Consider the following 18463-nt stretch of genomic DNA (forward strand, 5'->3'; position numbering starts at 1 on the left):
AACCTCCCAAGCACTTCCTAATTCATTTCACAAATATACGTGGTCTCAATTCTAATCTCAATGATGTCCATTTCCACTTGCAGTCTGCCAAACCCCATGTACTTTTTCTGACAGAATCTCAGTTATCGGTTGATTTAACTACTGCTCATCTCAGATGCCCAAATTATTCACTGTATGATTCTTTTCGCCTCAAAGGTGGTACTTGTGCATATGTCCATTCTGATATTCGCTGTCAGAGATTTGGCAATTTGGAATCTCCTCTCTTTGATCTTCTCTGGCTTAAAATCTCTCTACCTCATTGTGTCAAATTTATCTGTTGTCTCTACCATTCTCCCAACTCCACTACTGGCACCTCTGTAGACAAGTGGGAAGGAGCAGCAGTGCGCAGCACATGCTTCTTGATTAGACCGGGGTTCGAGCCCGTCACCACCAAATACGGAGGATGCGGAAAGGTCAGGGAATGACCACCGCATATCCCGGAGCAATATGGCCTTAGTTGCTAATGCTCCAAACAACCAAATAACAAACAACCAACTCCACTAATCACTTGGAGCTCTTTGACTTCCCCTCTTTGCAACTTGACTTTCTCCAGTCCAACTTTCCTAACAGTGAGGTAATTTTCCTTGGTGATTTTAATGTCAGCTCGCAACTCCAGCTGGCTTCCGTTTTCTAGTCACACCGACCCAGCTGGTTGAGATGCTGAGGCTTTTGCAATTACTAATGATCTTGCACAGATTATTCCTAATTACCTACAAGAATACCGGACAATCCAAATCATGCAGCCAATACGCTTGATCTTTTTCTCACAAACAACCCTTCTAAGTACACGGTCGAAGTGAGAGGTCCTTTAGGCACTTCAGATCACAACTTGGTGATTGTCTCTTCTCCAGTGGAACCTTTATCTCATGGCTATTCCCAACCTCGTATTGTTTGGCATTACAAGAATGCAAAATGGGATGAACTGCGAGACTTCATTTCTTCTTTTCCTTGGTCGGATTACTGTTTCAAAACTTCTGATGTCTGTTTGCTCAGATCGTGTCAGTGAAATTATTCTTGCAGGAATGGAATCCTTTATCCCACACTCCACTTTAAAATCTCGTCTTTTATCTAAACCTTAGTTTTCCAAGAAATGTGCTAAGGCTGTTCAAGAGAAGAATGTCGCGTATCGTAATTGGCTTGTTTCTAATTCTTCAGTTTAATTTTCTGCCTACACCAAAGCTCGCAACAATTGTAAAGCAGTTATTAACCAGTCCAAACTAGAGTTTGAACAGGCTAAGAGTAGAAAACTTGCTTCTTGCCCTAATGGTAGCCGAGCATTCTGGTCTCTTGCCAAAGCTATTGGCGGCAAATTTTGCCCATCTCTGCTCCCACCTCTGTCCAAACCAGATGGTTCTGTTGTCAGTTCAGTCAAAGATAAAGCTGATCTGCTAGCATCCCATTTTTCTTTCAACACAAGCATTAACAATCTTGGTAAAACACCTCCCACTATTCCCAACACGCTCCATTCAATGCCTCCATCAAAAGGATGTCAGAAGAATTTTGACGAATCTTGATGCTAAGAAAGCTCCAGATGCCGATGGTATTTCTCCATTTGTTCTCAAAACCTGTGCTCCTGAAATTACTCCTATTCTTCGCCAGCTTTTTTCACTTTCTTATTCCAAAGGTGTTTTTCCTTCTGCTTGGAAATTTGCTCATATCCAGCCAGTTCCTAAAAAAGGGTGACAAATCCCCCCCATCCAATTATCGTCCCATTGCAATTACTTCTACTCTTTCTAAAGTAATGGAGAAATCAATTAACCGCCAAATTTTAAACTACCTAGAAACCTTCCATCTGATCAACGATCGCCAGTATGGATTCCACAGTGTCGATCCACTGGTGATATTCTGGCTTATGTTACCCATTTATAGACTAATTCAATGGAAAGGTTCGGTGAAACACAAGTAGTTGCTCTTGACATCTCAAAGGCTTTCGATCGTGTTTGGCATAAAGGTCTTCTAAACAAGCTTCCATCTTATGGTTTGCCAATTGTTTTTAGTAATTGGTTATCCAGTTTTCTCTCTGATCGCTCATTAAGGGTGATGGTAGATGGCTCTCTGTCTTCTAACTTCTCCACTAATGCCGGTGTCCCCCAAGGTTCAGTTCTTTCCCCCACTCTTTTCCTCTTGTATATTAATGACCTTCTTCCATTGACTGGAAATCCTATCCATAGTTTTGCCGATCATAGCACATTGCATTCCATTTTGAGAAACCTTGTCCTGCTCAATCAGCTTCAACATCTGAAAAATCTGCTAACAATTCCTTAAATGCCGATCTGGTAATTCTCCAGTGGGGCAAAGACAACTTAGTTGATTTCAACCCTTCTAAAACTCAGTCTTGTCTTATATCTTGCAAAAAGGATTCTTCTGCTCCTATTCTTATCTTTAGTGACACTCCGATTTCTAGGCAAAATAATATTTCTCTTTTGAGGATTATCCTGACTTCTAATCTCTCTTGGCACAATCACATTACAAATATTGCTTCCTCTGCATCTAAAAAACTTGGTTTTCTCTTTCGCTCTCAGCTTTACTTTTCTTCCAAACAGCTGTTCACTCTGTACAAATTGCAAATCCACCCTACCATGGATTATTGTTCCCACATCTGGGACGGTGCCCCCAAACCTCTCTCAGGCTTCTTGATTCCATTCAGAAGAGGGCAGTTAGGTTAATTGAAGGATCCATCTCTAGCAAAGTCTCTCCACTCACTGTCTCATAGACGTTCTGTTTCTGCTGCATGCCTCTTCTACTGATATTTTCATGGGCACTGTTCTTCTGAATTGGCATATATAATTCCCGCTCTCTCTTTCAAAACAGTCCGAACACACCGCCACCAGCCAACATCCATTTACTGTCCAACTTCAAACTCACAGAACCAACTTTTCATCTTCCTCATTTATTCATTCAACTGCTGTTTTCTGGAACAACCTTCCTTCATACGAATTTCTTGAAAATTGCAGTCTACAGAAGTTCAAGTCCAATTAGCATTAGTAGAGGCATTTGATTCAAGAAAGCAAGCTTATGCAGCATCAGCCAAAAAAAAAAAAAAATAAATAAATAAAAAATAACAACTTCCACTTCACCCCTCTGTTCATTCGAAATACCTGTCCAGCTGAGCCTTAAACTTATTTAGTTTATCAACTTCCACGACAAGGGATGGAAATCTATTCCACCAACCAACCACCCGCTGGCTAAAGGCAAATTTCCTCACGTCTATCCTACATCCGTCTTTTCTCAATTTGAATTTATGCCCTCTCAGGTGATTATTCTGAGCAAGAGGAGGAATCCCATCAGCATTGAGCATGCTCAAACCATTGAAGGCTTTATACACCTCTATCAGATCACCTCGCCGGTGCCTAGTCTCCAGACACTGTAATTTGCAAAACTTAAGCCTTTCTTCGTAAGAGCACCTCTTTGTTCCATTCACTAATTTTGTTGCCCTTCTCTGTACTCGTTCCAGCATCTCTACATCCTTCTTGAAATGAGGCCTCCGGACCTGTATACAGTACTCTAGGTGTGGTCTGACCATTGCCTTATACAATGGAATAATCACCTCCTTATCCCTGCTAGAAAAATTCCTATATATCAACAATACACCATGAGCTACTCTTGGAGCCCGTCTGCACTGTTCATAAAACTTCATATCTGCCTGCACAACCACCCCCAGGTCCCTTTCATTCTCTACCACTGTCAGTGTAGTACCACAGAGTTGATACGTTGCTCTGGGGTTGCTGTTTCCCATATGTATTACTTTACATTTGTCAATGTTAAACTTCATTTGCCACCTCTCAGCCCATCTGCTCAACCTTTCCAGATCCTGTTGCAGTAGCATAGTGTCAGTAGTGTCCTTGACAACCCTGCCAACCTTCGTATCGTCTGCAAACTTGGACATTAAGCTTGATATACCATCATCAATATCATTTATAAATACAGAAAACAATAAAGGACCCAATACTGAACCCTGAGGGACTCCACTAATAACATTAGTCCACGATGAGCAGTGTCCATTGATTACCACTCTCTGTCTTCTCCCCCTCAACCATCCCCTTATCCATAGCAGCAATTTGCCTCCAATGCCACACTGCTCCAATTTGTGCAGCAGTCTTCCATGTGCAACAGTATTGAAAGCCTTTCTAAGATCCAAGTATATAATATCAAAGTTATTCCCTGCATCCAGTTCTTTTGTGACTGCATCATAGTATCCAATCAAATTGGTCATGCAAGACTTCCCCTTAACAAAACCATGCTGTGTCCGAGCTATAACTGAAGTCTTGTCTAGATGATCCTGCAGTGCTTCTTTAACCAGTGCCTCCATTAATTTTCCAGGAACAGAAGTTAAACTAACAGGTCTATAATTACTTGTATCGCCCTTTGATCCTCCTTTGTGAATTGGGGTCAGATTTGCACATCTCCAGTCCATGGGTACTTCCCCTGAGTCCAAGAAGCTCTCATAATTATGGCTAAGGGTTTGCTTACTTCCTTTGCTCCCTCCTTTAATATAACTGGATAGATCCCATCCACCCCAGGTGCCTTTCTTGTATTTATCTTCAACAAATTCTCCTCCACTTTACTCTCAGTTATTATAAGATTCTCTAGCTTACTGCCAGAGTTGAATACACCTCTGGCATTCCCCTCGCTGAATAACTCCTCATGTGTGAATGTCGATGCAAAATATTCATTCAGTTTGTTAGCTACCTGAGCAGGATCATCAACAGTTGACCCATCGATATCAAGTGGACCAATGTGATTCATCCCCTTCCTTCTAGAGTTTACATAAGTAAAGAACTCTTTGCTGTTTTTCTTTGCATCCCTTGCCAAAGATTTCTCGTAATCTGCCTTCGCCTGCCTAACCTCCTTTGTAACTTGGTTACAGATCAACTTGTATCTATCATAGGCTTCTGTGTCGTGTGTTAATTTGTATGTATCCCATGCATTTTTCTTCTCTGCCATATGTCTCATTAATTCATCTAACATCCACTTAGGCCTAAACCTTGAACAATATTTCTTAGTTGGTATGTAAAGCCTAGTAGCTTCCAAGATAAGTTCCTTGAGTGCTTTCCCATTTTGAATTTGCTGTTGGTAACATCATCAGTTGGTTCCACTGTATAGAATTTAAATACTGTCTCAGTCCATCGTAGTCGCCTTTACGAAAGCAATAACCCTTCCCTTTTCCCCTAATGGTAGTACTTCTTTGAGTAAATCCCACTTCAGCACACTGATCACTGCCACCTAGTGGTTCATTTACCTGCAGATTCTTAATGCATGAAGAATCACTACTGATAATCAAATCAAAAGTATTACTCCCTCTAGTTGCCTCCCGAACATGCTGATGTAGAAAACAATCATCCAATAAATCCACAAAAGCCTTGCTAGTGTGTGAGTGACCAGCCCCCAAATTCCAGTCAATATCTGGGAAATTAAAATCCCCCATTATAAGACTCTGATTTGCTGGCCCACTCTATTTCCCCGTACAGTTTCTTATTATACTCATCAGAATCATTAGGCCTATAGCACACTCCTACTCTCAATTTCGATCTCCCAGTGCTTATGTCACACCAAACTGACTCGACACTGCACTGTCCAGCAATGTCGACTGGCTTCACTTCCTTGGATTTTATGTATTTCTTAACTAATAGCATAACCCCTCCTCCCTTCCTACCCTGTCTATCCTTTTTGTAGACATTGTACTCCCCAAATTCCAGTTCTGCATTCCTTATATCTGTGTGACACCACGTCTCTGAAATCCCCACAATATCTGCCTTTGATGTTTTGAGCAATACCTCAAATTCATCAAATTTATTTACTAAACTCCTAGCATTGGTGTACACGCAAGTATACATGCACCTGTTCTTTTTCTTAGCTACCCTAACACAGCCTATGTGTTTATTTGTACCCCAATGATTCCCAGCAGTCTCTGAAATATCCTGCATCTTATTTTCCAGGCTGCGGCTCATTCCAATAGAAGCAGCGCAAGAATCACTTTCACCTCTGCCAGTGGCCACTGTTAATCTATTAGTCCTTGTATCCCCCCAATCGAGCAGTTTTCCGACCCACCTAACACTGCCTCCATAGCATCAGCAAACATTCTTGCACCCTTTCTATTTAAGTGTATCCCATCCCTGTAGAAGCAGTCTCTCCTGTTAACAAGTACAGACCAGGCTGAAAAAAATTCTACCCCTTGAGCCTTGCACAATCCTTCCAGGGCCGAATTGATCGACAGGGCTCTCATCATATACTCCCTCCTATCGTGTCTGGGCAGAATTGCAGACACTTTCAAATTCAACCCTATTTCACAGCTTTTTTTCAACAGTGACCTGTACTTGTTAAGTAATTCCGCCGGTCTCCTACTCTTAATATCATTAGCGCCAACGTATACAACTATATCACCTTTTGTGCCCTTAAAAGATAATATCCGCTCTACAACGTCATCAACCTTTGCCCCTGGCAGACATACCCTGGTCCTGTTCCTCCTATCCTTTTTACAAAGCATGTTTCCCGTTTCCCTGACAATAGAGTCACCAACAACTACTAGTTCCTTTGGGACCAGCGCATTCTGCCTTGGGGGCTGCCGCTGTGTTGCACGATGACCAAGTGCAAGCTCTGGCATTGGTGTGGGCAGCTGAGAGCTTGATGGGCTCCTCACTTTTAATCCTTCGAGGGCATCCACCCTGTCCTTCAAGCTCTCATATAGGCTCATAACAATGCTGAGTTGTCGCCTGATTTCCTTACACTCCTTGCATCGCGCGCACACACAAAGACATCCCCCATGGTAGTATCATGTCCCATACCTGACTGTCCACAAATATCATGCAAGTAGTGCATTTTAATAGGCTGTGATTCAGAGGGCAACTGCCCCCCCCCCCCAGTTCTCCCCTGAGCCACAGCACTCCCATTAGCTTGAGCCTTTTGCTTTGCTGCTCTGGTCAGAGTCATGATTTCGATTTAATTTCAATAAAATTTCAATTTCAGTACAAAATTAAAACCCTAAACTTATATCTCAACACAGTTATAACGCTATATTTATGTTTCAGTATCGAGTGTTATCTACGAAATCCCTTTATATAACTTGCGTATCAAGTTAAGTATTAATTATTTATTTTTTTACTAATTATTTATGTTATGTAACCCAGGTCGTTATATGTATAGTTAAAAGTACAATTTAATTGACAATGAAGTTCAACAAGATTAATTATCTGATTAATTGACAATATTATGTACTATACTATACTATATTAAGCTTATGCTATCTATTTTGAGATATTTTCTATCGCGTAACAATGGCGGCTATTTACGAACGGTAAACATGTGGATTTGATACCCTTTCCGATACTAAGTAATACCTACAAAATCTCTATCTAAGTTACTTTAATCTAAGTATCGTAAATAAGAATATAAAACTACTCTAGAAAATAAGTTAATATGCCAATTTAAGCTAATAAAACAGAAAATAAATCAGAAAAAACTTCTCTGTTCCAGGAGCGGCAGAAATGTACGTCCGCACAGGCTACCCTCGTTCTCGTGCACAATCTCAACAAATATCTTCTTTCTTCTTCTCAATCTTAATCCAAGCACGGTAGTAAGTACTATAGGTTCTAATACCTCTTGTGTTTGGGGTTTACATAAAAAAAAAATTCTCTCACTGAAAGATTAGGGTTGGTGATTCAATGTATTTTGGGGTGGGCATGGGGTCCGCGGGGCTCCGATTCTGTGGTGCATTGAATCATTGATTTTGTCTACAAGGATCTTGGAGTACATGTAAAGTATTTGTATAGTTATTCAACAATGAAGAGTATCAGCACTGAAGTGTTCTACGAGACATAAGTAATTCCTCCATTTCTTAACTAATTGACATATAATGTTGAACGTATTGAGCCTTGTTATCTCTGTTATCTATTAAATAAAGTTGTGATTATACTGTTGTTTGAACAATTCATGGTTTAGTAAAGGAGAATGGCCATATTTCTGTTTTTCAGGCTTGGGCTTATGTTCACTTTAGGAATTGTATCATCTACAGGTCAGCCGGAAATCACTAGTATTTTTTTAAATTGAATAACATCACATTTCTAAGGCACTGCAATTACACGTTTCAGACCTTACTGAACCCTTATCAGATAGAAGCTAGCCTCAGTTAGCAAGTTCACATTGAATAGTGATTAATGTAGTTTTCTTTCCACACACACCACTTGCCTGTGTTGATGTGTTCCATACACCACAAGAAGGCAAGTGGTGTGGGGAAAGAAAACTTCCAGTTAAATGTGCAATAAAAGTTAGATATGAATATAAATCTAGTATTGGTTGCATTTTTCCAAAAGCAGGAAGGGGGGGGGAATTACCACTTTCTCGTGTCAGTGGTGAATATTATATCAAGACTAAACGAGCAGCTTAGATGCCCATTTAGACTAGATTGGCATATTGTAAACAGCTTCCTGAAAGACTTGTAGATTGTTCAATTTACTTGAGGAAACACTCAGTTAACTAGTAGCATGTAATAATATACTTTATCATACTGCTGAAGGGCGAGGAATAATATGCAGTTTCAGCAAGACACAGGAACATTCACACAGCCAACACAACTCCATGGGCTTCTTAAAATTTTTTCTGAAAACTACCTGGTTTCAGGGGGGGCTCTGTCCATGCAGTTTAGAGTATGACAACTTTACTTGGACAATTCCTTAAATAGTGTGTCCATGTGTACATGAATGTGTATGCAATAATGCTTCAAAACACAGGGTTTGCAGGGAATGAATTCAAGTACTGAAACCTCATCATAGTGAAAAATCCAAAACATTACATTTTGTTATAGTATCCAAGTAAGCAGATGAAAATATTCCACATGTAAAAATTTTTTCTTTTATCACTTTTATTTGTCAAGATAAGTTTTTTGAAATAAAAGCTTGCACAGTTTTCAAGTCATCCATTGCAGGAATGAAAGTATTTTGCTTTTCTTTTTAATAACATTGAATGTTGTTTCATAGATATTGAATTGTTGTAGCAGTTCAGTTTAAGGTACTTTAAAATGACTAAAATAATATTTGAATAGTATGTTGTGCAGATTATCTGTATTGTCTATCCAAATACTTGCGATAAAAAAATATTTGGATCAAAGAAGACAACTAAATTGTGTAACATGCTTTTTTCACCTGTGTAAATTTTCAAGGATCTTTATAAGCTTAATGAAGTCTAAGTATCATGTTTTGTGGATTTGTTTTTTTCTCCTCCACTTCTTCAGTGATTGTTTTCTTGTTGTGCCATCACAAAAAAAAAAAAAAGAAAAGAAAAGAAAAAAAGATGAAATAGATTAATAAATTTACACAGGTGAATTTCTTTTTATTTAAAGCATTTGGATACTTGAAAATAGTGTATGTGTGTGCCTTAATTATTTTACAAAATGAGTTTTGCTTTTCTAGATTCTTATTTATATATTTAGTTCTTTTGTAATTATTGTTCAGGCAGTTTGACAGACCACTTCCTAATCCTGAGTTGCAAGAGCTTATGACTAGACCTAAAAAACCAAATTTTAATAAACATCAGTTAACCTCAGGTAAAGTGAAGTTCCCTTTACTAATTTATAAATATTTATAAATGCATACAATGTGATTCTTTACTTTTTTTTTTTAATCCTGCAATATTATTATCACATGTAAAGTAAACTGATACAATTGTTTCAGTATTCTTTTTATTGTGTTCATTGCACTGATCTCAGTAAAGTTAGTTTCTGATTGTCAGTGACAAGTAGATGATATGGAATAATCAAGAATATGGATAAAGAAAAGTGGCACAAGAATTGAACTCTACACAGTTAATTCTCACATTGCATAACAATTTTAAATATTCTTATCAGTAAAATTGGTTAGAGGATTTTAGCTTAATCTACATATTGTTAATGATTCCATTTATTTTGTTTTCATGAATGGTTCATCATGGATACTTGTGATTATGATCTTTGAATGCAGTAAAACCATAAATCCAGCATTCTAAAATCAGCACTTTTTGCGGATTTGGCCAAAACTATATTATCCTATTTTTAACCTTTTATAAAGGAGTCTCTCTCTCTCTCTCTCTCTCTCTCTCTCTCTCTCTCTCTCTCTCTCTCTCTCTCTCTCTCTCTCTCTCTCTTAGTTTTTTTTTTTTATGTGATGTTGGAAATTGCTTGCTTTTTTTTTTTTTTTTTTTAGTTGTGAATTAATTTTTTAATTGTAGACTTGATGAAAGGTATCACTCAGCTCTGGAGGAAAGTTTCCTATTAATTCTAAGCTTTAAATTGAAAGAAAAAATAATACTTTCATTAAAATTCTATATGATGTGTGGTTCGAATAACAATAACTATCCATCATAATTAGGAGTGTGTAGTGAGAGACACATTCATCCCTACCAGCATTTCCAGTTTACTCAGAAGTTTTCCACTGATTGTGCATGTCGTCTAGTTTTCTTATAAGTTTAATTTTCTTACAATTCTTAGCAAAATTTAGGGTTTTGCTGCTCACATTTAGTGTAAGTATAGCAACCATATAAGTATGTGTTTACATTAGGTAAAAAAAATCGTGTTTTGACAGGCACATTTACATTTTCAGGGCTTGTTTATTTCTAACTATCATTATCTTATATGCATTATATTCTGTTTTTCATTAAAAGAATGTTGGATTAGTTTAAATATCTAAGTGTTTGTGAAATAAATTTGATTACTTTCAAATTTGTTGAACAATGTGACTGTGCTGGTGGTCAGTTCACTTAAGTTGGCATGGTACACTGCAGTAACTTCAAATAGTCATGGAATCTAAAGATGGAATGCCTTAGCCATTACCATGTAATTTAGCACAACAAAAAATAAATAAATAAAAATAAGCAAAGCAAAGAAATTTAAAAACAGTTTTAAATTTCATTAGTCATCATGAATTTAGAAGAAAAGTCTGTGAAACTCAGACTTTTCTTCCAGAGTCAGTGCCGGAACTCACTTTTCTATTCTGGCTCAAGCTTTTTTTTTTTCTCTTAGTTGTCAAGTATGCACATTTCTGTTACGTGAATTCAGTGGATACAGGACAACACTTAAAAGATATCTCTCTTAACTACCAAGTGTAATGGATCTGATACCACTTACTGAGGGAGGGGGGGGTGTTCTTTTCTTTTCCCACTCATGACTTCTTATTCAGGTGACAGTTGCTTTTACTATGAAAATGGTAGTATGGTCATTTTTTGTTTTTTTGATATTTATGAAAAACAATCACTGGTTCATTGTCTGCCCACCTATTTCAGTATAGTGGTGATGAAATTTAACTCGGGGGACATATGTGTTATTTAGACCAAGTTCACAAATACATGTACAATATTACAAAACTTTTATAAATTACTTCCATTATATGCACAAAAAATGTCTAATTTGATTGGATTCATTTAATTCTGATTGATTAATTAAAATTAAATTAGTCCAATATTTTTAATGCACTAAGAAATCATCAAAATTTTATGGTCAACTTATACACAGAGTATAAAATCCTAAACTTGAATTAAAATCATGTGCTTAGAATTAGGTGGTCAGAATTAATATCAATGTATGTACATTTTATTACATATACATTTTTACACAAAATGTTTAAAACTAAAGAATTTTTAAAACTCACCTTTTTAAACTATAGAATTTTTTTATTCATCTTCCTTACCAGACAAAAATATCCTAAACAGCCAAAAGAAATCTTTGGGAGTTGTTTTCAGGTTTACTTTAAAAGATATTAAAGTAATCTTTAATATCTTTTAAAGTCTAATATCTCTATCAGCTCCCCAAATAGGTATTTGGTTTCCATATTTTATAACTTATAAAGCTGGATTCTCTCCCTGTAGGAATGTTTCTCTATGCCAGTGGTCAACATAATTGCTCTTTTTTTACTCTTTTGCAGCAGTACCACATTCTCTCTCTCTCTCTCTCTCTCTCTCTCCCCACCAAAAACAGCCAAACCAACCATAGAATATATGTAATCTGTAGATGTGATATAATGTCTCATACCCTGTCATTTTATTGCTAATTCTATGACATGCAATGCATTTTTTTGTTCCTTATGTTTAAATTGATGGTAAATCTAACAATATGCAACTTCCTTAGTTTCGGGTCAAAAGATGTGAACAAGAATAAGATGGGGGTGCACAATACTAAGTATATGCTTAAGGCCATTTGAAGTCAGCTACATTGGCTTTAAAGAGAAAATATGTCCAAAGCTCAGCAACTACTGGGTATGAAGCACAAAGAACAAATGAAAGTGCATTTTTTATGTATTGCTCAGTAATTGCATTTTAATCAATTGTTTAATCAGAATGTTTGGTGAAAGAAAACCTAAATGAAAATAATGCTGATAGGATGCCAGAGTCAATAAATAACGAAAGTTCCCCATATTCAAGATGTAATCTAGCCATTAATTTGTACATTAGGATAATTATCTGTTTATTTCTGCTGACAAAATTTCCATTTACAGTACCCCATGCTGTCATAGTAGTGTTATTACAATTACCTCCCCCCAGCCTTTTTCATATTCAGTAACATTCGGTGCACTACTTCCAAGTTGATAATTTAGCTTAAGATTAATGTGATCCAGATAGAGAACCAGGCATTTGTCAGCATTAAAGCTGAATTGTAATTTTTTAAGCCAGTTGTATTATTTCATAAGCCTAGTTGTGGCACTATCCCTTGGTTATTGTTGTTAACAGTGCTGTCCACTTTAATATTATTAGAAATTTTAAGACGACTTTTTGTTCTTGAGAATTTTTGATGCTTTGGGCTATTCAGGCCATAGTGCTCCAGTTCTTATAGTTTATATGATTTGTTTGTGTCTGTACAAGTTCACAGGCTGAAAAACTTAGTTTAACTCACTGGAGAAATCATTTGCTTTCTCTTTCTCAAAACAAGTGAAAAAAGCAAACAGCTATGCTATGACAGATCACTAGGAAACTTGAAATGCTCTCAACAATAATATTAAATAAATTAGAATAAAAAAGGGCCAAGCACAAAATTCTGAGGAATACCACTCATAACACTGGATTATTATCCATTATTGAAACTGGATAACAATCCAGCTTTTATAACAACTTTTTGCCTTCTATCAATTCAGCATTCCTTTATCCACTGGAACAGCCTACTGTCAATGTGACACCTCTCTTATAAGCCACTCATGTGGGACTTTGTAATTTAAGTAAATTACCATATTTGCTTGAATATAAGCTGCTCCTGAAAAATTATATGGTCTTTAAATGGGGGGGGGTAAAAAACACTTACCAACTTATGCTTCTTACACAGCACCGTAGGAAATTAACTTTTTTTGAAGAAATTTTCTGGAAACCTTTGTGCTAATAGTGTTTTTCGTTGAAGTGCAAGTCTGCTTCATCACATAAATCTTTTGCAATGACTTTCATCAACCGGTGAAATACCACTACTTTGCTTATTGGAGGCTTGAAGTGGTGAAACCCATGTTTAGTCTCTAGAGCAAAGTTTCCGGCATCCCCCTCCCCCCATACTTCTCCTTCAACCCATGCACATTACTAAGTACTATAGGTTTTGATACCTTTCGTGTTTGGGGTTTTCATAAAAAAAAAAAAATATTTGTTTTGATTATGCTGTTTGGCAAACCCAAATACAGCAGACTCTTGATTTACTGGGATTGGATTAACTGGGACACTTCAAGTTTCCAAAAAAAAAATTCAACCAGAAATCATAAAATTCAAATAATAAATAGAATAGGTATAAGCAGATGTTTTGCAAGTCGTAAATAAGCGAGAAGCGGAATTATAAGTTGTCATTGGGAGATTAGTGTACCTATTATTTTGCAACCCCCACTTTCTTAACACCCACTGCTCAAAAAAAAAAGAGAGAGAGAGAGAACAAATGTTTAGTTTGTTTTAGTGCGTTGCATTGATTGTGTGTTCCGTTGTATCGCAAAAAGACATTTTGTTTCATTATTTGTCGGGGATGTCAATTTTTTTTTTTTTTTTTTTTTGTTCGCTTTCAGTTAAACAAAAACTTGAAATTATTTAAAACAGTGCATCCACTAAATCTCTAATGGACCATTATAATGTTGGTGACCAACCCATACGCAACATCGTAAAAAATACAGGAAAGCTATTAGACTTAAAATCAACATCGCAAAAATAAAGGGAAGCATTGTATTGGACACGCGAGTAGTACATGGTAAGTTTTTTTTTTTTTTTTTTTTTACATAGGTTGCTGAACATTTTTCGATACAGTAAGTCTCCAACTTACACAACTACAGATTTAAGATTTTTTTTTTTTTTTTTCAATCAATCAATTTTTTTTTTTTTTTTTTTTTTAGGATAGTAAAATTTAAAACAAACAAAATAATAAATAAATAAAATAAGCAATCAATAACGACGATCACGGCATGCACAAATTGCACAAGTGAGATAATGAGTAACAAGCAAAAAAATAGGAGAGGAGAGAAGAGAAGATTCTTACAATTTATTAATGGTTTTTTTTTTTTTTTTTTTTTATATAACTGAAGATTTCAGTGAAAGGGACACTATTCACCATAATAACGTAAAAACCCACAGAATTCCAGCTATCGGTATTCTTGCAAATGCAATAAGATCAAGTTTACTACCCGTTTATAATTAGATGCACAAACAGAAAAGCCCAATAATATGAAAAGTGCAAATTGTTTTTATTGTTTTATGGTAGTGACCTCCAGAAATTGCTTTAGCAAAATGTGAGCTCACACTGTGTGATAATAATGATTTTCCTCTTAACCCTGTGAAGTTCTTTACAGAAAATTTCATTTTGACTTATCATGGTGCTGACTAAGAGAATAAGTGACAGCAGTACTAGTAAATCTACCAAGAAAAGGAAAGCGATCGATTTAGATGAGAAAATTAAACTAATAAGGATGTATGAAAATGGTCAAACATTAACAAGTATTGCGCTGAATTCAGATTTGTCAATAATAATATAGCAATATGTTATTAGTCATTCCCAAGTTACATAAAACTCAACGAAGTAAGAAATCCTGGAACGTATCTCTTATGTATGTCGGGGACTTCTGTATTTTTGGATTATCCGGGATTTGTTTTTTTTCCATCTATCCTGGAAAATCGAGAGTCTACTGTAGTTGGCGATTTCTAATGTTTTCAGATTTTCTGACTGATAGATACAACACTTACTTTTTTACTTTTTTTATTTTATTTTTTTTTTTTTACCCTTTGCACAAAAAAAAAATTATAATAACGCAAACCACACATTCCTAACTTCTGGATATCGGGCTTATGTTATGTTATTTGGTTTTTAGGAGCATTAGCAACTAAGGCCATATTGCTCCGGGGATATGCGGTGGTCATTCCCTGACCTTTCTGCATCCTCCGTATTTGGTGGTCACAGGCTCGAACCCTGGTCTAATCAATAAGCGTGTGCTACACACTGCTGCTCCTACCCACCTGGCTACGGAGGCGCCCATCAGGCTTATGCCCTCTGAAAGCTTTGTATGTGGAAAATTCAAGGCTTTCAAACATGTTTTTTCCTATTATAAAAGATAAAATTCATCTTTCCTAAGCAGCCAGCATTGCATGTTTCATTCATCTTATCCAAAATTCTTAGCATCTTCTTTGTTGCCATTTGTTTCCACATGCCTCATGGAAACTATTTTTAAATGGGTATCATAAGCACATCACAGTCCTTTAGATTTTACTCATCAGTGTCTGTTCACAATTTGTACCACAGCACTGATCTATCTTTCATTTACAGGTTTGTTAAAAATACATCAATGAATCTAACAATGGTAAAAAAAAAAAAGTGCATGCAAAAGTACAAAAATCAGAACAACTCAGAGTGAGCAAGCTTAATGCTACTCCATATAGTTACATGTGTTGCTTAAAACACATTAATTTAAAGTTTTGGATAACGTCCAAAAAATAGGTATGAAATATTTTCATTAGGACTCCACAGATGGTAAGCATTGATTCAAATTGAGTCAGTGTAATGTTTAAAAGGAAGCTGAAGCATCATTTCTTGTTGATAACAGGGAACTATGTACCTATACTATCTATACTGTCCTGTGATGATCCCCCATCCAAGAGCCACCACTTAAAGCTGCATGCACAACTTGCATCAATTTAAGTTGTGTGGGTGGTACAGCTTATATATATAAATAAATATGGTATATCAGAGTTAGTCTCCTACTGAAATGCTTTTGATCATTTGCTTTGATGATTTTAATGGCCGAGTTATAATTTTTTAAAGCTTTCTTTTGTAATATTATAAAATTAATCATTTTTTGTCATTGTAAAAAGTTAAATATTTTTTATTTTATATATTTATAAATTTATGTAATTTTGTATATATCGAGTTTAAACTCTTTGCTCTTGTGGACTGGTATTTATTCAATAGATCACACTTACATTTTGTTTAAATATTTTATTTTTATGCTGGTACATACAAAAAAAAAAAAAGGGTAATAATAGTAAGAGTTGTAATTAGTCAAAAATTGATTTAGAGAAACTGTGAAAGGAAAAAAAAAAAAATAATAATAATAAAACCTATAAATTCATAATTCAATATATCCAAAAAAATTCATATTGAAACTTCATATCCTCATTAAGGTGTATTTGTTATTCCTAAATCAAGAAAAAGTCATTTAAAAATAAATGCAGCAGAAGTTATGTAGATGCGGTTAAAAAAGGTGAAAAAACTATTTATTATTATTTCTACAGATTGTCAGTTTTTAAAATACTGATATTTTATCCCAGTTGTTGGACTAGTAAACACAGTTAGTTTCTTTAACGAGTAAATGATACAGTTAACAACAGTAACTACTTTCATCATTCATCTATCAGAATATTTCCTGCAGCTTAATTTGTTCTGAAACTACTAGCTATAAGTCTATTCGTTAATTTAAGAAAAGTACTTATACAAGTTATTACATTTTCTTTCAGCTACAAGAAGTGCATCTGATCCTCTCCGAAGAAGTTCAGGTTATCCAAATATTAGCACTTCCTTAGAACAGGTTTCACAATCAAGCACATCAGAACAGGCAGCTCATAATATTTGTTCTGTGACTTCAAATACTTCTGCTCCAGCAAGTATAAATATCAGTCCTTCTTGTCAACCTCATATTAGTTCTTCCAAGCTTGGGTAATTTCTGTTATCTTGTAGATATGGTATTCCAATACTTTACATTATTTGTTTGCTAATATTTATCTGCATACTTTTAAATGCTTTTTTATGTTATGTATATACAGTCATAGCTCTTTATAGTGACCCCCAAGGAGAATGACAGAAGTGGTTGTTATATCGAAAGGATGTTATATTGATAGTTCATAAAATCAGCAAAAGACCAAAAAAAAGTTTGAACACTTAATGTAATTCTACTAATATAATGTAGTATAATCTAATTCGGAATATCTACTGCAATGTTAAACAAGAAAATGAAGAGTGTACATGTTGCACTGATTGCATGTTGTAGTAAGATTAAACTTACTACAACAGGTTTTGGTTGTTTTGGTTTGGAATTGGTTTAAAGTTTTAGACTTTAAACCAAAAAGACTTTAAAACAACCAAAACCAATCAATATAAAATAATTTGTCAAAACATAATTTCAGAGTTTTTTTAAAGAGAATTATGAAGGTGCATGATAGCAGTTAATTAATTTTTTCAGTAATGCTGCATTTGAGCATCCCTCAGTGAAACTGCTTGCTCGTCACAGTAGGTTTTTCTTATTCATGCACATCCTGAAACACACATTGTCTGCATCCACTTCATCATGGTCTCCAAAACACATTTCCCTCTAAGTTTAGGTGATGATGCACCTCCTCAAAAATTTGTTCAATATTATGGGATGTTCTTTTCAATTAATAGAGGAAGAAGCATGCAAAGCTTCATTTGTTGTATCATTCAAGGTGACAAATCCAGCACGTTTGAAGCAGTTGGCTATCACTTTTTGCCATTCTCATCCCCTGAAACACATGAATACATTGCCTGAAACATGCCAATTTGTGTTTTGCTTTTGAGACAAGGTACAATTTTATTTTTTGTTTAATTGCATTCTTTGATAGTTTTCTTCAGAGCACTGGATTACACCTTGATTAAGTGGCCGATCAAGTTGTCATATTAGGTAGGAGGTACTCAACAGTGATTTCACACAGGCCATTCACTTGGCAATACAGTTACCCACAAACAGCAAAATTTTTCTATTCTCCTCATCTTGTGATCTGTGTCTCTGATTCATTCTTCACAGATTTTTGATGACATCCATGCCTTTCAGTGTGCTCAGTACAATGTGGTTTCTGGGCTTTCCCAATAATTAGGAAGCTTCTCTGTGCCAGACATGTTTGCCACTAGGAGAATGGTAATTCATTGTTTTAAGTAAGCATTTTATTTGGTAGCAACTTAAAAGTCCAGTTTTTTCAGCATCGAAGATGTCATTCTGGTCGTATATCAAAACTTTTTTTT

The 18463-nt window shown here is 35.8% G+C and overlaps 1 protein-coding gene across 3 annotated transcripts in view; it reads left to right on the forward strand.

Annotated features, from left to right (window-relative positions):
• The window catches only part of LOC150082125 (uncharacterized), a 645531-nt gene that overhangs the window by 420884 nt on the left and 206184 nt on the right, over positions 1-18463 (forward strand). For all 3 annotated transcript variants that reach the window (XM_090379113.1, XM_090379114.1, XM_090379115.1), the window contains 2 exons: positions 9483-9574; positions 16948-17146. In XM_090379113.1, the coding sequence (XP_090235239.1) occupies positions 9483-9574; positions 16948-17146 (291 nt within the window). The remainder of the gene's footprint in view (positions 1-9482; positions 9575-16947; positions 17147-18463) is intronic.

The sequence above is a fragment of the Mastigoproctus giganteus genome, chromosome 8 (assembly GCF_048544385.1).
Source record: "Mastigoproctus giganteus isolate SK-2022 chromosome 8, ASM4854438v1, whole genome shotgun sequence".
NCBI lineage: Eukaryota > Metazoa > Arthropoda > Arachnida > Uropygi > Thelyphonidae > Mastigoproctus > Mastigoproctus giganteus.